This window comes from Amborella trichopoda, chromosome 2 (assembly GCF_054954075.1).
Source record: "Amborella trichopoda isolate Santa Cruz 75 chromosome 2, AtrichopodaSantaCruz75HAP2 v2.0, whole genome shotgun sequence".
Classification (NCBI taxonomy): domain Eukaryota; kingdom Viridiplantae; phylum Streptophyta; class Magnoliopsida; order Amborellales; family Amborellaceae; genus Amborella; species Amborella trichopoda.
The window spans coordinates 65,633,011-65,655,612 of NC_142337.1; the positions used below are offsets into that span (position 1 = coordinate 65,633,011).

Genomic DNA, 22,602 nt, shown 5'->3' on the forward strand with positions numbered 1-22,602 from the left:
AATTACTTTACAAAATAGATTGTATGTATAGTTCGTAAAATATTTGGTTGGGTATTTTTATGAAAGGTGGGATCAAGTCCTACATCACGCTACATTGATTTAAAAAACGGATCGATGGCCCAGATCATGCATCCTAAAAATTGGTATGGATCAGTGAATCAGCGGTCCAAATTGCAACTTTATTGTGAGGAAATACAGTGAACCGGCCAAAAAACGGTCCGGATCAATGCATCTTGCACCACATTATCTAGACCGTCAATTTTCATATGTTTATAGATCTACTTAGTTTTAACCATTTTTGGAGTTTAAAATTTTATAATTAGAGATGCAAATAGATTTTGAAATAATCCTAAGAAGTTTTTATACCAAAATTACATATTATAATAAATTTGGAGGTGCACTTTAATTTGATTGTTTAATGTTGTAATCTTACACAAACCACACCCTTTATATAGAGTTGGTAAAATAGAATTTTATATTGGGAAAATATCCCCTTACCCCCTAGTTTTAACTTATATATCTCATTATATCCAAGAATTAAAAATATTACCTGTAACCAAAAGCAAGTTGTACATCTTTTCTATCTTTTAACCCCCTGAATCCCTTTGATCACAAATTTTTGACTCAAAGAATTGAAAAAATGACAACATATCTTTCTTCCACTCTTTCTCATCACCCTCTCTCTCAAAATTCCATTTATTTCTCTACTAAAGAGAGTTGCAGAGGTTCCCTCTCTACATCCTCTCTTTCTCTAAAAACCCCACAGATTTGAAGCCCCTACTGTCCTATTTTATCTTGGTCTAAGAGGTAAAAGTATGAATGGTCTTACAGTTGCAGAGCATAACTAAAAAGAGATTTTATTGATAAAACAAGGGAGTTTTGAGTCCTTGTTGATGCTCTTGTATTTGGATTTTTACTGAAGTTCTGTTCATGGTTTCTGTTCCACTTCACACTGTGCTCAACTCTCAATCCATGTCTCCATCAATAATCATGGAGCTTTATTGGGGATCTTTATAGAATACAACTCATTTCTCTGCTTCTTTTTTATTCCATAGATAAAGAGCAGAAAAGAACAGTTATTTTCTAAGAGTCATTGGGCCCTTTCACCATTCATAGATAAGGGGAAAGGGTCCTTTTTGCAAATGTTGCTGAATCCTCAAAGAGAAGATATGGGGTTTTTTCCGGTGATTATTAGGATTTGTTTCGTACGTTTTTTGGTGGGTTTTGCTCATGGGCTTGGAGCTAATTGGGGCATACAGTCAACCCACCCATTAAACCCATCGATAGTTGTGAATTTGTTGAAAGAAAATAGGTTTCAGAAGGTGAAGCTTTTTAATGCAGATGCAGAGACAATGAATGCCCTTGGGAAATCAGGGTTACAGGTGATGGTGGGGATTCCAAATGACGTGTTGGCTAAGTTAGCTACTAGTGTCAAAGCTGCTGAAGATTGGGTCTTAAAGAATGTGTCTTCGTATGTCCAAAGATGGTGTAGACATCAAGTGGGTTGCTCTCTTTCTCTCTCCTCAGCTGAGTTGGTCTGTTTCATTTACTATCATCATTCTCTCTCTTAAGTTCTCCCTCTTTCTCTCTCTAGATTTTAGATTAGTTTCTGATTGTTGTACTTTAGGATTGATTTGGCTATTCAATACTACGAGTCTCAGATTTTACTTGATTTAATTGTGCATCTTATAATCTTGTGTAATAGTTTACAACCTCGTATTCATAGATTCTATCTGGTTTCAGGAATTTTACTAGCTTTGATGAATTCTATTTGTTGCAATTATCCTTTGAATTCATGATTTGTTGTGAGAGAGGAAGAAAAATGATGTAGAGAGGGTCTCTGCACTTTGGATATCAGAGAGAGAGAAATGGAGGTTTGAGAGAGAGAAAGACGGTGATTCCAGATATTGGGTATCAACGAGAGAGATGGAGGTTTGAGATAGAGAGATGGTGATTCCAAACTTTGGGTATCAAAGAGAGAGATGGAGGTTTGAGAGAAAGAGACGGTGATTTAAGAAAGATATTTGCTTTGGGTTTTTTAAAGGGTTTGTAGTTTTATTTTGAAAGATAGAGGATACAGTGACGATGTAAAGTAGGTTAACTTTGGGTTCAAGAGAGAAAGATGGAGGGTCTGAAAGTGCTTTGAGAGATAGATGTTATTTTAGTATTTGCATGGGTTAAAAATTAACTGTAAAAAGGATACAGGGGTTGTAAGATAGAAAAAATAAAGATTTTATGATACAAATAACACTTTCAAACTTTCGGTTTGATAAAAAAAAAAAAAAAGTGGGGGAATAAAGAGATATTTTCCCTTTTATATATAGATGCTAAATCACTATGCCGAAATCAGAATAGATTGATTGTATAGTCGGTAAAATATTGGTATTTTTATGGCAAATGGGATTATTACATGACTCTCTACTGATGTTTGGTGGATTCAAATAACATCTCAAAAACCATCTCTCTCTTCTTCTTGGATACTGCGACCAGCCTTGCTTGATCAGGCAGAGCTTCTTTCACCACCCCAAATTCACAAAAATCAGAAAGCCATGAAAACAGGAATGGGGTGTTTTCTTGGTCTATCAGCTTTGCTCCTGATATCTCTTCCAGGAATTTGATCCAGCCTAAGTTCGAGCCCACGACCACTCCGAGATAACCAGGGGTTTGGCCATTAAAGAAGGGTTTCATGCTGCTAAAATCATTTTTAAGGCCATTTTCAAGTGTTTTGAGGCCCTCCTTAAACACTGCAACTGCCTTCTCTTGTTCTTCACCTTGGGTGAGGAAAATGGTTCCGCCTGATAGCTGTGGAAAGGCGCCAAAGGTCAGGTGACATGCTCATAAGAGAGAGATTATCTGCCGCTTGTGTGAGAGAGGAAGACTAGGGGAAATTCATTTGTAAGGCGCACCTTCAATCCTTGTCAGAAAATGCAGTTTCGTTGTCGAAAATTTACACTGGTCTCATAATCTGTTTCCATTCCGAAATATGTAATTTAAAGCTTGAAAAATGGTGCAGGTCGAACAAATTTATAAACAATTGAAAATATTGAAAGGGAAGGTCTAAATAATGTGCTACGAGATACTATTACTACGACTCGAATTTTTTCTTTCTTGTGCCATATGCAACACCTCTGGGTCCACATGATCGATTGCAAAAAATTTCAGCTTCAGAACAACCCTTTCCGATGGGTTTATGAGATGTTGCTCACTTCTACAGTTGACACCTTATATTATTTTTTTCCTTTACCAAAAATACACCTAATTTTTGAAATATTTAGCATTTTACCCTTTTTTTTTCCTGCCATTCCAACTGAAAATCATGTGTACTTTGAAAAATATTTAGAACATATGAGTAAAATATTAAATAGCTAATATCTTTGGTGCATTTCGACATATTCCTCAAATATCTACATAAATACAAAATTAACATTAGAACGTTTACTTTTTATTTTTCATTTAGTATCTCATAAAAAAATATCTTTAAAGTTGCCCAAATTTCCCCTCTTAAAGGTTGGAACCTTGAATAAGCAGGGCTTCACTAATTTGAAAAGAAAGATTCTTGTTATTTGGTTGGGCCTCTTAAATGGATCATATTACTAAAGTTTCCTTGTTCAAGGTCCAAACTCCTAACCCTGAAAATTTGCAAGTTTGGGTTTTACTAAAGAGATATCAGTGTGAAATGAAAATTAAAAAGTTTTAACCATCGATTGTTAATTGAGATCATTTCACTCCATTAGCTGGAATCTTTAGTTTACAAGAAAGAGAAAAACAAGTAATGTTTTACCTTGCTATCAAAGAAATTGGCCCAAAATCGAAGCAGAGCTCTCTCATAAGGATCTCTTGGCATCAATGGCAAATCCGGTCATGTCTCATCAATATATTCAAGAATAATGGGTGACTCAGCTATGGGCTTCCCATTATGCAGAAGCACAGGTACCTTCTTGTGAACTGGGTTCACTTGTAAGAGCAGTGGGCTCTTACTGATTAAGTTTTCTTCTATGTATTCATAGCTTATTCCTTTGAGTTTCAGAGCCACCTCAATTCTTGTACAGTAGATGCTTCCCCACGAACCAATTATCTTCACTTCCTCAGAGGTGGCCATGGCTTCTTGCCCAAGACCACAAGATTGTTGTATTTTCTCTCTATTTTTCCTCAGCAGAGATGCATATTTATAATTGTGTGGTGTTGAATTTGTTCAAATTTGGCTGCTTTTTATCTATTGGTAGATTGAATAACGTGGTGAGGGATTGTGTGTGTGATAAGCAGCGTTTTAAAAAACGCCGAGTCGAACCGGACTCGTCCGGTTCGACTCGGAAAATCATGAAAAGGGACCGGATCGCCCAAAAAATCGGAAATCGTCCGGTTCTAGAGAGAACCAGACGATTCTGTACAGTGAATCGCCGATTCACTGTACGGAATCGGCGAGTCCGAACAGTGAATCGGCGATTCCGTACGGAATTTTTTTTTTTTTTGTAATCCATGATAGATTTTTTTGTAATACTTGATCGATTTTTTTGTAATCCATGATCGAATTGTTTTTGTTTTTTTGTAATCCATGATCGAATTTTTTGGTTTTTTGTAACCCATAATAGAATTTTTTGTAATCCATGATCGAAATGTTTGTTTTCTTTTCCTCTAATCCATGATCGAATTTTTTTGTTTTTTTTTTTTTTGTAACCCATGATAGAATTTTTTGTAATCCATGATCGAAATGTTTGTTTTCTTTTCCTCTAATCCATGATCGAATTTTTTTGTTTTTTTTTTTTTTTTTTTTTGTAACCCATGATAGAATTTTTTGTAATCCATGATCGAATGTTTTGTAATACATGATCGAAATGTTTGTTTTTTTTTTGTAATCCATGATCGAAATGTTTGTTTTTTTTTTTGTAATCCATGATTGAATTTTTTGTTTTTTGCTTTTTTTGTAACCCATGATAGAGTTTTTTGTAATTCGTGATTGAATTTTTTGTAATCCATGATCGAACTATTTTTTTCTTTTTTTGTAATCCACGATTGAATTTTTTGTTTTTTTTTGTTTGTTTTTTTTATTTGTTTTTTTTTGTAATCCATGATCGAATTTTATGTAATCCATGATCGAATTTTATGTAATCCATGATTGAATTTTTTGAAAATTTGTGATTTTTTTTGTTTAATCCATGATCGAATTTTTTTTTGTAATCCATGATAGAATTTTTTGAAAATTTGTGATTTTTTTTTTAATCCATGATCGATTTTTTTGAAAATTTATTTTTTATTTTTTAATCCATATTATTCAAAGAGAAAACGAGAGAGATGATGATTCTGAGGCCACCCTATCCTAGCCATATTATTCACATATCGAGTCCCAACAGCAACAGTGTAGGGATGAGCACGAAATACTGTAAATTAAATGCTGAATGGCGGTTCATGCAGGGAAAGAACATATCAATATTCGCATATTCATTAAAAAACATGAAAATTCTTAATGGAGTACCCTCATTTTTTATTGAATTCCTAAAAAACAATATTTATAATGAATTTTAATAATTTTTTCGAATTTTTTTTAAGCTTTATTCTGACCGATTCACCCGATTCCCGATCCGGATCGCCGATTCGCCGATCCAGGTCGGTTTTTTGGAAGCCCGATCCGGATCACCGATCCATTTTTTAAACCATTGGTAATAAGTAATAAATGTTGAATCTTTCTTGGTCCTCAGTCCTTCATGTTCCTCATAGCTCCCACATTGTTCACTTATACATCTTTTTGTAATTTTAAATTGAAGAAAAAAAAAAAATCAATAAATTGGTCAAACTGTATTAAAAAACCAATCAGGTGCTTAAATCTACTAATTAATAACATAAGTAGTAATTTTTTAAAAAAGCTTTCACTTTAAGTCTCTTATTGATTATTTTGTTAAAAATAATCCAACTGCTCATGTTTTGAATTTGAAACCTAGAACAAGTCGGGGGATTTTAGTACTTCTGTTGACATATGCCACTTGTGCTAAAGGATCTAAATAGCCATCCTTTTTATGGGTTTCAAATTTAAAACAAGCATTTTTCATGAAGATGGAGTTTTTATGAGTCAACCGACTCATATTTACACATGCAGCCCCTTTCTAAAATTCACCTTAAAAATGGGGTTTTTGGTCCAAAATTTTAGGGATTCATCATCTAATCCAAGATGATTTAAAATGGATTTTTTATCCAAAATTTTAGGGATTTATCATCTAAGCCAAGACAATCATAAATACTAAAAATAAAAATAAAAAATAAAATAATAAACCTTGGCTTCTTCTTGTTTGGGATGGTTTTGGCACTGTCCATACCTGATTTGGTGCTTTATACAACATCCATCTTAAAGATGGACATTGAAGAGTCAGCGGGCTCTTGCACCCGCTGACTCAAAGAATAGTTTTCTTTGTATTGGTGGTTTAGCTTGAGCAACTACGATGGCCACGTTTACAAAAATTCCATTACTTGTTTAGGGTTCCAAACTTCGGAATAAGTATCTTTAGTTATTTTAAATAAAAGTTTGATTAAGTTCGCAAGTGAAAATTTTAAAAAGTGACTACTTTATTAATATGGTAGTTGATTTGAACACCTCATTAACATTTTGATGTTACTTATTTTTCTCAAAAAGAACAAAAACAAGGAAAAATGTCTCAAAGCAGAAAAAGAAGGAGAAGAAGGAAACATTGAGAATAGTGTAGAAAATAAGTGTTTAATTCTTGGTGACATATCTTGAAATTTAACCACAATGCCAAAGGGTCACAAACACCCTAAACCATAAAGTACTTAAACAAACATTTGAAGTATCATTTCTCCAAACAAAAATTCGAAGACAATTCTCTTGATCTTTGCCTACTATAGTGGCACACCCCCAATTACTTGATTTCATATTCGACAGCAAAAAGTGATTGTAACCTAATTTGTGCAAAAAGTGAACAAGTGATTGTAACCTAATTTGTGCAAAAAGTGAACAACCTTGCCATGTACTTTACTTCATAAATTTGTTCAATTTTAATCAATTATCACTACTTTTGACCATGCATGGAATAGATTCCTATACCCCTGTGGTTTATACAAGTCATTTATCATACACGGTATAGCAAGAGAGGATTTATTGAACGGTGTGGTTTGTATAAGGCTAGGCCCTAAACAATGCGCACCTTTAAATAGTGTCGAAAGGCATTGTTTCAATATTGAAAATTTTTGTGATGGCCTGAAAATTTGTTTTCATCTTTAATTATAAAATATATAATAGTGTTCATCGAGCATATTTATGAACACTTGAAAATTGACGGTCCAAAAAATGTGAGGAAGGGGTTCACATGTAAAGAAGAGAGAGGGGAAGTCTTTGAGGGTTTGGATGATGGAACCAATGGAAAAAATAAAAAGAATGAGTGCTGTAATTTGTACAACAAAAAAAGCATAAAAGGGGTTAAACATTTTTTTTCTTTTAACTTAGAGGGGGGTCTATGAGTTCTCATAGATATAAGGGTTTATTTGGGATTATTATATTATAGATGGGGATATATGTCTTTTTCTGCAATTATAATAAGTAATTATATTTTAACTAATTTAATGCATCCTACTAATTCAAACATTTTTTTTTTTACCAATATTCTGTAATTTTATTGACTGTAAATCATTACAAAGTAATCAAGCAATAAGATTATCCGATACAATCAACGATTGAAAGGAAACACCTCTCTTTGCTAAAGAATCTACCACATTGTTACCCTGTCGAAGGATATGTCTAAACGAGATAGACAGTCCAAGCGTAAGTCCATGATCTCCACCCAAATTGATCTTAATTTCGACAGTGTTTTTGAAGTAACATTATACCAATTGATTGCATTCAAAGAATCGCCTTCAACAACACATGGTACATGGATATTCTGATCCTTTATAATTTTAAGGCCTTGTAAAATTGCTAAAATTAAAATAGTTTTAATTTTAACTAATTAAAACTATTAAGCTAACATAAAAATATAAATTATAGAAGATTCTAGAGAAACGGATTTTGAGTTGTATGAGCACGCTTCGACATGGAAGGATCAAATGGAAAAGCAAACCAAATTTAAATTGGATTTGAGGACAGGTATGGTGTCAGTGCCTTGAGAGCTGCAAGAGAACACCCAAGGTTCGATTGGTGCTGAAAGAAATTGAGGTCCAGTGGATGTTAAAATTGCACTTATATACATGAACTGCTGGTTCAACTTATCATTAATGTAAGAAGAATAAATTAATGCTAAATGAATGCACTAGTAATTTAAGTGTAATTTTAACATCCACTAATGAAAGATGGGGTCATCTGTGAAAATGGGTACAGTGAAATGTAAAAAAGTGGAGATCAAACTTTAAACTAAATGTCTTCTCAGCTCCTCAATATCTGCTATAATGACAAAGGAAAGCTTTCTACGTGATCCGCCCATATAAAATTATATGCGATGCTCCTCTGCCATTCGATCTGAATGTACAACTAGAATTGCTCATTTCATAATATCACACCAAAACACTATTTTTTTTTTCTACAAAACCTTTGACTGAAATTTGGGGAGTCCCACCTTATTGGGGAGCATCTTCAAAAAATGTTATCGTGAAAATAAATGGCTTATATGGCCCGAAAAGTTTCAGGGGTATTCTGATAATTTTCCATCAAATGAAATATTTTGTTAATATTTTTATATGTGTGCTCGTCTAAGATATATGTATGCCTCAAATTTTGATGCAAAATAATTTATATAATAAATATCTAAAATAAAAAACTTTGAGCCGTCGGATCAAAATCTGACGCTCGAAGAGCCAACTTGTGACATTGTGACTCAAGTGATCCTAACTATCTACTCAAATCTGAGTAGATTGAGAGCAGGGGTATGGGGTCACATATGAAGCTTTCCCTTATGACAAATTCCAATTTGAATAAATCCTTGAAGATATATTGTTGTAGAGATTGTTAAATATTTGTTTTTTTAAATGGAAGATACAAATATATGAATAAATATATAGAATGAAAATCATTGAGAGAATGGTTCGCACAGATTCCACCTTTCTATTTGAGTGTGGCTTGTATAGGGCCAAGGCTCTAAACAGTCAAAGTAAGGCACACCTTCAAATAGTATCAAAAGATGCGGTTTTAATACTGAAAATCTTTGTGATGGCCTGAAATTTTATTTTTATCTCTAATTATAAAATTCAATACTCCAAAAGTAGTGCAGATCTGAACACTTGAAAATTGACAGTCCGAAAATTTATTACAAGATGCATGATTTCTAAGACTTGAAATCTATTTTTTCTCATGTCCATATATCTTGAGGTCGAGATGATCAATTTGAGAATTTTCGAGCTTCGAAACAACCTCTTTAAGTGATTTTTGAGGTGCACCCTAAATTGATTGTTTAGAGCCTCGGCTTTATATAAACTTTTTCCTTCTAATTTTTTTTTTCGTGCATGGATATAGTTAGCAAGCAACACTGGCACAAAAATCATGGTTATATTTCCAGATGCTAAACTGTCACAAACCAAAATTACTTTGCAATATAAGTTAGTCACCATACCAACCAGAAACTGTCACAAAAATGGTTTTTTCTTCGTAACATATTGTAGTAGATACATCAGTCATTTTCACTCTTCAATTCTTCCAACCTCTCAGATGAGCAAGCAAAGATCATTGGATCCAAATCTATGGAACCTTGTAAAAATTTCACATAATGAAGTTCATCCCAACCAATCTTGACAAAATGCCTCCAACCGACAAAATTCAAATCCATCAGTTTAACTTTCTCTGGTTAAGTCTTTTGGCTTTCTACTTACCGACAAAAATTAAATCTTTGACCACAGGGTAAATGTGTATAGAGAACTCACGATCATTTACAAGCTCAAAAACACAGACATCTCCTCCTTTCAGGGTATTACCTAATGCAAACTCGGACCATCCTGATGTGAGTCCACCCAAGGTATCCCAATTTTCATAAAAAACAGGCCAATCTTTTTGTTTTGGATCCCATAGAGTCATATTCCTTGACGTAGAAAGATGTTTAACCCTGAACTCCTTTGGTATATCCTGGAAGCACAACAAAAATGGTGTCATGGATATTAAATAGAACTGTACAAATGCAGAAATAATTCGATCATGGTACCAATCTATAAAAAATGGAGATTTTTTTATTTGTCTTTTCTTTTTTGGGATAAGAACGTTATTTTCTTTGATCGAAGGGCCAACTGGAGCCATTTTCTTTGTGCACCCTACTGCTTGTTTTCTTGATCTTTTGGTAATCATTTTCTTTTTTGGAAATGACTACTGTCACTTCCATTACCCATCTCTCAAAAGAGTCCAGGAGTAAAATGAAATGGGTTAGCAAAGTCCATCTCCCCCACTACTTCTTCTAATAGAGGACACACTCATTGAGATAAGAAAATGATTAGTCTGTATTTTGGTTCGTTTGCGAATAAGAAAGTGATTTAAAGATTCAGACCTTTTAAAAAGGGTACTTCTGTTTAAAGGCTTAAGGAGTACCAAATTGAGCCGACTCAGATCAGGCCTGAGTCTAGAAACTGATTCGTGTTAGTTGAGGGTGACAGTAAGTGTGGTCTTGTCTAATGTGGTAGAATTGTGATATAGTTGACGGGATTGGTTCGACTCCCATTACAGACATTTTGTTTTACTTATTGAAAAAAAGAGAGCTGAGGATGACAATTACCAAAATCCTATCTGGCTGGACTAAAACTCCAAAGAAATAAATAAACTAGACAGGAGGGTTCACCTAGAACAGCGGAGGACTGGTCCTCTAAAGAAAAAATGGGCTTCTTAAGCAGTCGGGTTAACCTTGATGGAACATTGAGAACAAATAAGCTGGCATATCTCAGTGAACTTCCTGGTCTTGTGCAGTTCTTGGAAAGCAATGATCAGTAGGGTATCATTTCATACTTTCTCTCTGACATTTCAGGGAAGAAAAATAAATAATACCAAAAGCAAAAAAAATAATCCCATGCCCCTCATTCCTCACACAACAAGGCAGGTCATAGTGGAGTGGCCTAAATGCCAAATGTGCTACTTTGGGAGAAAGTTAGGGTTTTGGGATATTAGGTTTTCAGGGTTTTGTAGCACCAAAACCTCCAAAACCCTTAGAATGGATCATTTAAAGACCTTATCCGGATGTGGGAATGCTTGAAGTCATTTTAAAGCAATAGGAGGAGAACTGAACATATGAAGTTCCTAAATTCTTGTACGTTCATATTGTAGTCTTGTCTGCATATAAATGGTAGTTGGTGAAATACAGTTTTTAAGTACAGTCTCTCGTATAAAAGTCTCATTGACCTTAGTTTCTAAAGATTCAGAATTCCATAACCTCATAAGACAGGTTTAGACTCCCATAATCTCTCAGTTCTCAAGGAGGTGAAGATGATGTGGACATATTGGCAATGATGTAAGCTCCTCTTAGAGAAGATCACTGATGATAAGGACTCCTGATATGATTGCAGCAGTTAAAGGTTTGGTCAATGAAAAATGCCTCTAATTTGAACTTTACTTCAACCTCTATTTAATATAGTATTTCTCATAGGATATCTTCAAGGAGAGGTGCAGGCAATACACATGACAACTGAAAAGGTCGTAGGACTGACAAAGCTTACCAGTTCAACTTTTGATGGATATGTGTAAAATGGTTCAACTACTGTGAAAAAAGGATTATCTGACTTGAAGGACTTGGCTGCTTCAATAGCAAATCTCTTTTCTTCTTCATGTATGTGTCGCCTTTTTACCAAAAAAACTGATTCCCGTCCATCAGTCACAATCTGATTGGGCATGAAATGTTGACCTGCAGATAAAATATTACATAAAAGACGAGCTTAATAACCACACTAATTAGTTAATCTTTCCTCAAAAAGAAAAAAATCACCCTAATTTCAATAACATACAAAGAAACCATCCAGTGCAATTCTTGCTTAATACTGCTCACACGAGTTTAAAGCAGTAGCAGTAATTGGCTAAGCAGTTGATCAACACATAATAAAAGAGAAAAATGAGCTAGAGTAACGTACTAAGAGAAACATGCACAGGTGGAACTCACGCTGATCATGGTAGGCAATATATAGAGCAGCAGGAGTAATTGGTAGAACAGTTGATCTTGGATGAGAAAACTCTTTTTCTTTTTCTGTCAAATCCACACTAAAAGGCACTTCTCTAAGTTGCATATCCTCAATCCTAGTTTTCGAATCTGAACCATAATGAAGTGACCATGTTCTAAGATTGTTAAAAAAGCTTACAGCATCAGAAGTAATCGACTCAGTAGGGAAGTAATAGATAATAAACGAGAAAATTAATCAATTTAGTTATAGGAACTCACACTGATCATCGTAGGCAATAGCTAGAGGAGCAGGGGTTGATCTTGGAAAATTAAAGTTTTTCTCTTCTTTAAATGCATGCAAGATATAAGGTTGTTCTCTAATGCTTTTCTGCCCCTCAATCCCAGCTCTTAAATCTGAACCAGATTGAAGAGATGGTTTTCTACGATGTCTCCTTGGCTTCTCATTCTTATCACTGACAGAAAGCTTAAGAGTAGCAGAAGCGCTTGGACCAGCAGTTGATTTTGGAGAATAAGCATTATCTTCTTCTTTGATTGAAATTACAATATGATCTTCTTTTGCAATGATCTGTTTAGATCCATTCCTCGTCATGAAATCTGAACAAATATCAAGAGATGGCCTTGCAACCCTTTGATCAACAGCAACCCTGTCATTTTTAAGGGATTTTTCCTTTGCGAAACTCTGATCAACACATAACCTGTCATTTCTAAATGACTGTTGCTCAGAAAACCTTTGATCAACAGAGGCCCTGTCATTTTTAAGGTATTTTTTCTGTGCAAATACAATTTGCATCTCATGCTTATCTTTGACAATACTTTTATGATTGCCTATCTTTGGATATTCTAAGCACAAAGTGTGCTCATTCTCCATTGCCATCTTCCATTTTTTAATCGAAGAGTTGACTCCTTCAGAGGGTTTGGCAAAATAGGCATTTTCCTTTTGACATGCATATCTATCGTAAATTGAAACAGAAAATTGCAAATCACCATCATGTTTGAATACTAGGAATTCACCCAGTTGTAAAGAGTGATCTGTTACAAACTGTGGCCAACCTTCTTGGAAAGCCACTGAATCATTAGTTATATTTACTTCAACATGCCATAAGTTTCCGCTTGGTCCTCTCAATATGGCAAGTCCAGCTGCTGCTTTCTTAATATGCTTGAGGAACGCATGAGGGATCTGCTGTAAGACATAGATACTCATCTCAAACAGATTATTTGATGAAAGGAACAATCACAAATAACTAAATAAATAAAAAGGTATTGACTGAAATGCAATACATCCAACCATAAAACTTTCAGATTATTTAGTGTCATAGGAAAATGCAAACATAAAAAAATATGGTGCATGCTGCATGCCATGGCTTGTGCAAATTCAATATATTTTGGTTTACTAATGAAGAGGAACCAATAATACCAGCATGATCCTAGAAAAACTAAGTTTTTGCATAACAAAAATATCATTGGAGTTAATATTCCACAAAACGGATGGTCTCTTTAATATTACTGAGATGCACAAGTCTATAACTCAATATTTCCACAAGTTTGTCTCCTATTCATGAACAGAGAACATGGCTGAAAGGCCCTAAGTAGAGATATAAATCCAGTTTTACCAAAACACCTCACAAAAAGTCAACTAAGATCCCTAGAGCCTTGGCAACATTACAAGATAATTAGTCTAATCACCAGAACTCCCTCACTCATTCAATAGATTCAAACAGAAAAAAATCATTTAAACAAACAATAGTCCCAGAGATCCATCAGAAACCTGACTGGCCTTATTATATATAGATATCCCCAACAAAAATAAAAATAAAAACTGTTTATTGGGATTCAGATATGTGTGAATTTGAGAAATGGCACAAGTGAAACAGATGCTCTTGATCGGTGGTAAAGCTCTTTTAGAAAATACATAAGGATTCTACATCAACAGCATTTCATATATCCTGATAAACATTAGCCATTAGAAATCAATTGTGCCTGCAGGCAAATGATAATGGTATAGATCATCTACTCAAACATATGTCTATTCATTTAAATGGAACAATCTTGCGATAAGAAAAGGCAATAAAGTGTTCATCAACTAGCTTATATCACAGTGTGGTGGGAGTAAATATTAAAATTATGTGTTGAATCAAGCCTCAGCTCTAACAAATGAAAGTCCATGTGAATAAAAGCAAGCAACAAACAAGATAAGAAACCTGAAAAGTAAGTCCAACCTATGTTCACCGTTATCTACTTTGCAATAGAATGTCATAATCACCAGTTAATGGCATAGGAAGGAAATGGGACTTTCCTTCAAACAAGGATGAGATTTCCATAAAAGAAAACTCTTTAGGAGCGATTAATGCTTTAATTCAACCAATTTCTTTGTTTTTTCTTTTCCTTTGATAGTTATGCTTCAATTTAACCAAATTGTTAGGAAATCATCAGATCAAACTAGGGATATTACTACTTAACCTCTATTTGTACACCAGACTCGCAAAGATTACATGTAAGTTATAATTAGAACAAGTACAAGTAAAACCAGATATTGATCCTCAAACACATTTATTATTTTTTGTTGAATTTCAACCACAATTGATCAAATAATTTCCTTTTAAACATGCAAAATGAATTACAAGACTTACGAGTCTTAATACATTGACAAAATGCAGAAATAGCATCAACCTCATCATGAAAGCTTGCAAGGACTCTAAGCAATGAAATAGACATATCTAAACTAGTGAGAATTCATATGTGAAGCAGCAAACTGAACTCATATATATATATATATATTGTGTGATTTGTATAAGATGTCAACCTTAAACAATCAAAGGAAGGTGCACCTCTAAATCTTGCTTCAAGATGCAGTTCTAGTGTCAAAAATCCCTATGATGTCCCAAAAAAAATAAATTTCACCAGCAATTATAAAATTTAAAATTCTAAAACTAATATAGATTGAGCAAATCTATAAACCCTTAGAAATTAAAAAAAATAGACGGCCTAGATAATAATAAGAGAGACTATTTTTAGGACTTAAAATCCATTTTTTCATATCATAGATCTCAAGGTCGAGATGATCAATTGTAGGGTTTTTCGACATCAGAACAACTTTTATGGGTGGATTTTGAGGTGCACCTTACCTCTATTGTATAAGGTTAGCACCTTACGAAAATACAACGATGATCATTGGATCGGTCTAGATTCAATCTAGGCGTTGGGCACAGGAGCTTTTTCCTATATATATATATATATATATATATATATATATATATATATATATATATATATATATATATATAGATGGGTGTGTACTATGCCACCTCAGGAGCATACCATGTATCTTTTCCCTAAGTCAAAAGTCCCACTTGGGAGGACTTTTTTAGTCTGAAATTCACTAGATGATATTTTTAAAAGAAAATTTTCAAATTTTTGAGCTTTTTGACACTTAGATTTTTGTCCTCCAAGAATTGCACGGCCTCTGTTCAATCTTGAGCTTTTTTATTTTGGTACATAGAGAGTTCAATTCACAACGTTTTTTTTATCTTACAAATGTCAAGTCTATGGTACATAGCGAGTTCAATTCACAACTTTTTTTTTATCTTACAAACGTTAAGTCTATGGGTTGAAGAGATTACTACTCGAAAATTTGGGTCCTAAAATTATTCCTATTTTGGGTTTTACCTGAGGGTGTAAATGAACAGTATATTCTCAAGGGGGTATAAAATGTAAAGTATATATATATATATATGAAAGGTTCTGTGTGAGGGTACAGCCCTTCAATATTCAATGTCTCTTTTTTTTTCTTTTTATCTTTTTTTAACAAGGGGATTTTCATTGATTAGCGAAAAGAAATCACAACAAAAGGGAAAGAAAAGAAAGACAAGATATAAAAGAGAACAGGAGAAAAAGGAAACAAAAAAGAAAAGAGAAGGAAACAACCCTAAGGCACCTCCCTTTACTAGCACGTCAGCTTCGTTCCTTTCGGGATGAACATCAGAATATTCAATGTCCATCTTTAAGATGGAGGTAAAAAAAAATAAAAAAATAAAAAAATAAAAAAAAATAATGGTCACCATCTTCTAAAATGAGTGTAGAAAATATCAAAAAATCACTCTCAAATTTGGACTTATTAATTCTTTTTAATATTTATGATCACTGTGGCGGAGGTTATGCATTCCTAAATTTTTGGATCCAAAATCCATGTTTTAAATAGATTTTGGAGGGGGGTGCACATCAACAGATGAGTCTGTCTCATAAAAAACCCCACCCTTATATGCATATGCTCCTTGAGTATATAATAAAAAAATAGAATAAGCCCTTCAAATCAGGTAAAACCACAGAGATGGTGCAATAAGGAGAGAAAAAAGAAGCCATATTTTGCTAGAAACAAATGTAATGTAATATAAAAGTGAATAAGTATTTACGGAGTGAAGGGCTTACGAGGTTTTTGTTGAAGTCCCGAAGGAGCACTTTGAAGAACCAGTATTTTCTCCTCCGACACCACGCACCACATCGCGCCATTTTCTTCAAAAGAAACAACGTTACTCTTCAAAACAATAAAAGAGAGAGAGTTGCAGAGAGAGAGAGAGAGAGATGGCGAGTATGAGTCTCACGGAGAGAGAGAGAGAGAGAGAGAGAGAGGAGGGGGAAGAACACCCGAGGAAGAGAGAGAGAAGAAAAAGGTCCATCTCAGTCTCCATCTCAACTGTCAAAACTCTGGAATGAAGTACCCGACATACAAATATTCGAGAGGAAGAGAGAGAGAAGAAAAAGGTCCATCTCAGTCTCCATCTCAACTGTCAAAACTCTGGAATGAAGTACCCGACATACAAATATTCGAGTCTTACAGTATCCACCTGACGCACTGAAATAGTAGAGGCTGCCAATAAATTGCTGCCCATTCGTTGCTCGACATGTTGCAGAGAGAGAGTGGTATATGCGTACAAGAGAGACTGGGAAATGCGAATTAGAGTTATCCAGATTGGACTCCACACCAAATCCTTTCACTCGAATTTTTTTTTTTTTTTTTAATTTCGAAATTAAGATTTTTTTGGATAAATTAAGATCACGGGGATAGGGAGATCACAATCAGTCTAAACTTTCGATGTGAAATACTAAAACTTAAGATATGTTGTAAAGATAGAGAAATTTTATTTTAAATTTAAAACTTGGTCCCTCCAACCATATCATTTAAATCCAACGATCATTAGTAATTGTGATATTCTTATATCAAATATATATAGCCTTAGTTTATACATTTTAAAAATAAATTAACCAATCTATTAAGAAAAATGTTGTTCACTTTATTCGACCAGATTGAAACTGAACCAATTTGACGGGTCAAAATCGGTCAACCACCAATAATAATGACTACATTTTTCTTATCAAATGAAACACTGATATTATCTAATTCTTTACCAAGTCCTATTATTACTCTTGAGACTATTTACTCAAGACACCAGCCAACAATCCAGTTTGGACAACTATAGATGTTTTAAAAGCACTACAAATAAGCCTCTAAAACCGTTACACGTCGAACTAAAGAAAAGTTGCTTTACTTTGAATCGTATTTAATTGTAGTCTTACTCCTAATACACCTCTCAACCAATCAAAAGTTCCAAACTCACTCTGCCATTGGGTTTTAAAAAACGGATGGATCGGTCAGGTACTACACCATTTGGAATCAGATGATCCAAATGGGTGATTCAAAAAAAACTTAAAAAAAAAAGAGAGTAAAAATTAACCAAAGTAAAGGAAATCTATCGCCTTCGATGATTTTAAATCATCAAATAAGACAAATAAAATTTAGGAATAGAGCCAATTCCCAATTTTAGGAGGGCATATGGCATAGAAGATACTAAAAAGCGACAATTTGCTAGCCCTGATCCTTATAACTTTTTGGACGCGTTTGAAAATTGGAAGTTTGGGGAGGAAGAAAGAACTTCCCCATTAATGTACAACTCCCGTGCAACCCCTTCATCCTAAACCTCCCAAGTGAGAAGGGAGTGGGAGTTGTTAGTATAAAAGGAATTTTTAAGGATGCTTCGTAATATATCGTTTAGGCTTTCTTATTATGGAGTTGTATCAGTGAGAAGGGACCGGGAGTTGTATCAGTGAGGGTTTTATTGGGATATTAGGGAGAGATTTTAATGCATTTATCTTCACAATTGAATATTTTATTAGTTAATAACAAATGTAATAGTAAAAATTATTTTTAATATATTATTAATTAGCACATATCTATTTAACATATAAAATAATGAAGATGACTTAAATAAATAATTTAAATAAATACTTTAAAATAAATAAATAAAACCAATAAATAAATTTATGCAAGCTCTTACTAATGCTAATATCCAATATATTAGTTTAAGACATTAGATCCTATTAATATCTATATCTAATATATTAGTCCCTTAAGGCATAATAAAAAAGCATTAACCTTAATTATAAATAAAAGAGTGCTAAGAATTTATATATATTGATCAAGAATACTAGAGGGGAGAGAGATTTAAAGAAAAAGATAGAAAGATTAGGAACAAAGAGTGAGTGAAAGATTTAAGGGTGACAAGTGAGATTAACACATATTTCTTTTCTTAACCCACATGTTTCCCATTAACAACAGACGGAAAATAATAACTTGAGTGAGATGGATTAAATATTATAAATAAAAATATCTACGTTTTTTTATTGGGTTGGGGATTTTTTTGTGCATGGGAAATAATGACTTGTATGTGAGAGAGATAAATTATGCTTAATAAAAAATGCATGCTTATTAACAAGGGATCGCCATTTTCAATAGGTTGTGTTTTTTCTATTGCATTAACTTAAGAAGTATAAAATTTATTTAGAAAGCATGAACAGAGGAAATAATTCAGATATAATATTTGTTATAAAAAAAGACTAAATGCGATCAAAAGATTTTTAATATTATTTTAAATAGATGAATCAAGAGGGACATAGTACAAATGCAAAATACTAAGAAAACGTTAGAGGAGATGGGGATCACAATATACCAGTTTTAAATAAATTTTAATAATTCAAAAATTAGAATTAAAAAATAAAAAGTATTTAAGTATCCCAAAAATATCCCAAAAAACAAAGAATTAAATTTCATATACGTTGAATCACATTAAAAAAAAGAAAATTATCGTTAATATACCTATATTTTACTATAATCGGAAAAAAAAATCTCAATTTTTCAGAACCTCACCGACACCCTTTTTTACAATTTTCGTAATGATAAAAAATTACAAAAATTAATGTAGATATTCTACAATAGTTGCTATTGATTTTGGGTTTTGATTCTTTTATGCATGACAAAATTAGTGATTTTTGTGCATATTTTTGGAGTCCTAAAGGAATTTACAATAAGCTATTTGTATTATTTTTTTTATAGAGCAAGTGAAGGTTGGATGTCATATTTGATGATATTTCCAATTGAGTTCAAAACCCACTTTGCATGACAATGTAACTTTTGAAAACTAAAAAGATTCACTGTTTTTTAGCCAACAATGTAGATATTCTAGAATATATCATACTAATAGTGAACTTACAATTTCTACTCTAAAATTTTTTACAACAAAATACCTTTACAATTATAAAAATTACATTTATAATAGATTGTTTGAAAATTCTGTGACAAGCATATTTGTAATTTTAAGTTGCTTTAAAGATCTACTTATCATTCAATGTTCAAATAATCTTTTTAAATTTGAAACTGAATTTTAGAGTGATTTTAAAAGGACAAAGATATCATTTATAAAAAGATGTGGTTTGTATAAGATTACAACCTTAAACAATCAAATTAAGGCGTACTTCTGAAATTTATCATAAATATAAGTTATGTGTAAAAAATTATTAGGATGAATATAAGTTATGTGTAAAAAATTGTTAGGATGGTTTGAGAATCTATTTTTATCTCTAATTATGAAATCTTAAACTTCAAAAATGGTTCAAATCAAGTAGATCTATAAACACTTGAAAATCTTGTAAATGGACAGTTCAAATAATGTGTTACAAGATACACTATTTTTTGGACTCAAAAGTTTTTTTTTTCCTTTTCATACTCTTACATATCGATGTTGAGACGATCAATTAGAGGTTTTCCAACATCAAAATAACTTTTTATGATGGATTTTAGAGGTGCACCCTAATTCTACATTTTAAAATGGCAACATTACATAAAACTATTTCCGTATAAAATACATAAATTATTTATAGTCAAAAGTCAATACATAAAAGCATTTTAGGGTTGAATGTTTTGTAGTTCACCATTAGTGTAGTGTATTTTAAAATAGAAAAAAAATAATATGCATCATGGGACACACTTCTACATGTGCGTCCCCTACTGTAGCTAGCATCCATCTTAAAGATGGATCTTAAAAGTTGGTGATCCCACCAAAATTTACAAATCAATGGTATAAAAACATACAACCAAAACTATTTCTTTTTATTTTTAAGCTTTTTATTTATTTATTCATATTCACCATTAATCAACCCTTAAAATTTTTGGATCCAAAATATTTCTCTAAAATAGATTTGAGAGGGATTTGAGAGGGAGGACTCACATGAATAGATGAGCCACATGACTCATGGAAACCTTTTTGTTCTAAAATAACCCATATATCATCATCGAGCTTTAGCCCAACTATATCGGCTACATAAATCATTTTCTGCCTCGATTAAGTATAATATCCTCATATAGATTAGGAAAAGGTTGATATAAAGCCAAGGCTCTAAACAATCAATTTAGGGCGTACCTCAAAAAAATCGCTAAAAGAGGTTGTTTTGAAGCCCAAAAATCCTCAAATTGATCATCTCGACCTCAAGATGTATGGACATGAGAAAAAATTGATTTCAAGTCTTAAAAATAGTGCATCTTGTAAAACATTTTTGGATCAATAATTTCCAAAAATTTTAAATGTTCATAGATCTACTCAATCTATATTACTTTTGTTTTAAATGTTATAATTTAAGATAAACATAAATTTTCAAGCCATCATAAAGATTTTCAAAATTGAAATGTCTTTTGCTTTACTTTGATTGTTTAGAGTGTTGGCACTATACAAACCACACCCTTCAGATGATAAGTCGACATATTTATTATCATTGCTTCCATCAATATCCTTTTGGAGCTTTCCCTTGGCCTTTAGAGCCTTTCATTTGAACCAAATCGCCCTCCTAACTAGTTTTGTTCTAGATGGAACCAAATCGTCCTCCTGACTGGTGTTGTTCTAGGTAGACGTTGTGCATATCTAGGCCACCTAAATCTACTCCAGTCATCTTATCGCCTATTTGAAGCTACCCCTAAGTTCTTTCAAATGTATTTCTTCGGATTTTATCCTTTCTTGTTTTTCCACTCTTCCATTTTAACATCCTTATCCAAGCTATACCCATTCTATAAATATATTGTTTCTTAACCGCTTAACGTTCATCCTCTAAAGCATGAAGCTATGCTTACAAGCGCGCACACATGGATTGTATACTATGAGACTATTTATCTTCATTACAAGGAAGTACACCCTTATTAAACGGGCTCAAGGGCAGTAGCCATGCCGCGGGGATTGTGGCCAATAAAAAGGTGATGGGTGGGCCACATTGCCACCCTATTCAAATAAAAGTAAAAATAAAAAATATGAATTTTTAAAGAAATAGAAAGCATGGGTTGTCAAGTTCTGTGGGGCTGGGGTAGATGGATCACCGCTTCTACGACATAACTGGCCATTTTTTAGTTGAGGGCACCGGTCGCTTCCCAATATTTTTTAGGGACCGGTTCCATCGATTAGTGACCCAGCTCGAGCGGATCCAATCCAATCCGGATTGCTGATTTTTAAAAGTTTATGTTATATTTATACCTCGAGGATGCATAATCGATAAATAACAAATCAATTAACGAATGTGTTTCAATCAAGGTTTCTGCATATACCTGTGTCTGAAATAATGGGGACCCTCTCCTCATAAGACGCAGACAAATGAGAAAAATATATTTTAAGACCTAAAAAAAATGCATCTTGTAATGTTTTTTTTAAACCGTTAATTTTTAAAATTTTCAAGTGTTCCCTGCTCGAGCTACACTGTTTTTGAAGCTTTAAATTTTATAATTAGATATAAAAATAATATTTCAAACTATCATAAATATTTCTAGTAACGAAAAAACGACATTATTGTATGTGAGCCTTATTTTGATTGTTTAGGACCTAGGCCCTATACAAACCACATCATTAATAAATAGCATGTGATTATTGCAATTCGTATTCCGGCGGGGAAATATTATGGAAAAAGATGCTTGTAAGTAGTGCTGTTAATGGTCCGGGCCGGGCCTGATTTCGAGCCGCTACAGGACAATGATGTTCAAGAATGTTTCAGGCTTTGGGCCGGGTGGGCCACCATCCACAGTACCATTTAACAGGCTGGGCAAAAATGACACGGAAAAGCCCGAAAATGTGCCCAACGGCCCGGGCTGGCCTGGCAAGCCCAAAACATAGTGCAACCCAGCCTAGTTCATTTAGATTTTTTTTTTTATTTAAAAAATATTCACTCTTCAAACTTT

General features: G+C 33.3%; 2 protein-coding genes and 1 pseudogene across 4 annotated transcripts; 1 reads left to right on the top strand and 2 right to left on the bottom strand.

The window, feature by feature from the left end:
• Window positions 1-1,169: 1,169 nt before the first annotated feature.
• On the top strand, window positions 1,170-1,799 carry LOC148783435 (glucan endo-1,3-beta-glucosidase 6 pseudogene; annotated as a pseudogene).
• Window positions 1,800-2,338: 539 nt separating this feature from the next.
• Window positions 2,339-4,126, bottom strand: LOC18430269 (glutathione transferase GST 23). The gene is given in 3 exon segments (XM_088859880.1): window positions 2,339-2,834; window positions 3,325-3,404; window positions 3,753-4,126. Coding segments are annotated over 3 exon segments (843 nt in total). The 5' UTR covers window positions 4,100-4,126; the 3' UTR covers window positions 2,339-2,418.
• A 5,424-nt stretch (window positions 4,127-9,550) lies between these two features.
• On the bottom strand, window positions 9,551-16,593 carry LOC18430268 (B3 domain-containing protein Os11g0197600). Of its 3 annotated transcripts, none has more exons than XR_016050224.1 (5): window positions 16,491-16,593; window positions 12,327-13,248; window positions 12,022-12,197; window positions 11,614-11,798; window positions 9,551-10,045 (listed from the first exon to the last, which is right to left on the bottom strand). XR_016050224.1 is itself a non-coding variant. In XM_088859554.1 (5 exons), the coding sequence occupies exons 1-5, from the start codon at window positions 16,569-16,571 to the stop codon at window positions 9,788-9,790; spliced, it is 1,590 nt and encodes a 529-aa protein (XP_088715680.1). In that variant the 5' UTR covers window positions 16,572-16,593; the 3' UTR covers window positions 9,551-9,787. The 3 variants fall into 3 exon arrangements, 2 of the variants coding, with proteins under 2 accessions (XP_088715680.1, XP_020520526.2); XM_088859554.1 differs by having other exon boundaries at window positions 12,051-12,197; window positions 12,327-13,245; XM_020664867.2 differs by having other exon boundaries at window positions 12,051-12,197.
• Window positions 16,594-22,602: the final 6,009 nt, after the last annotated feature.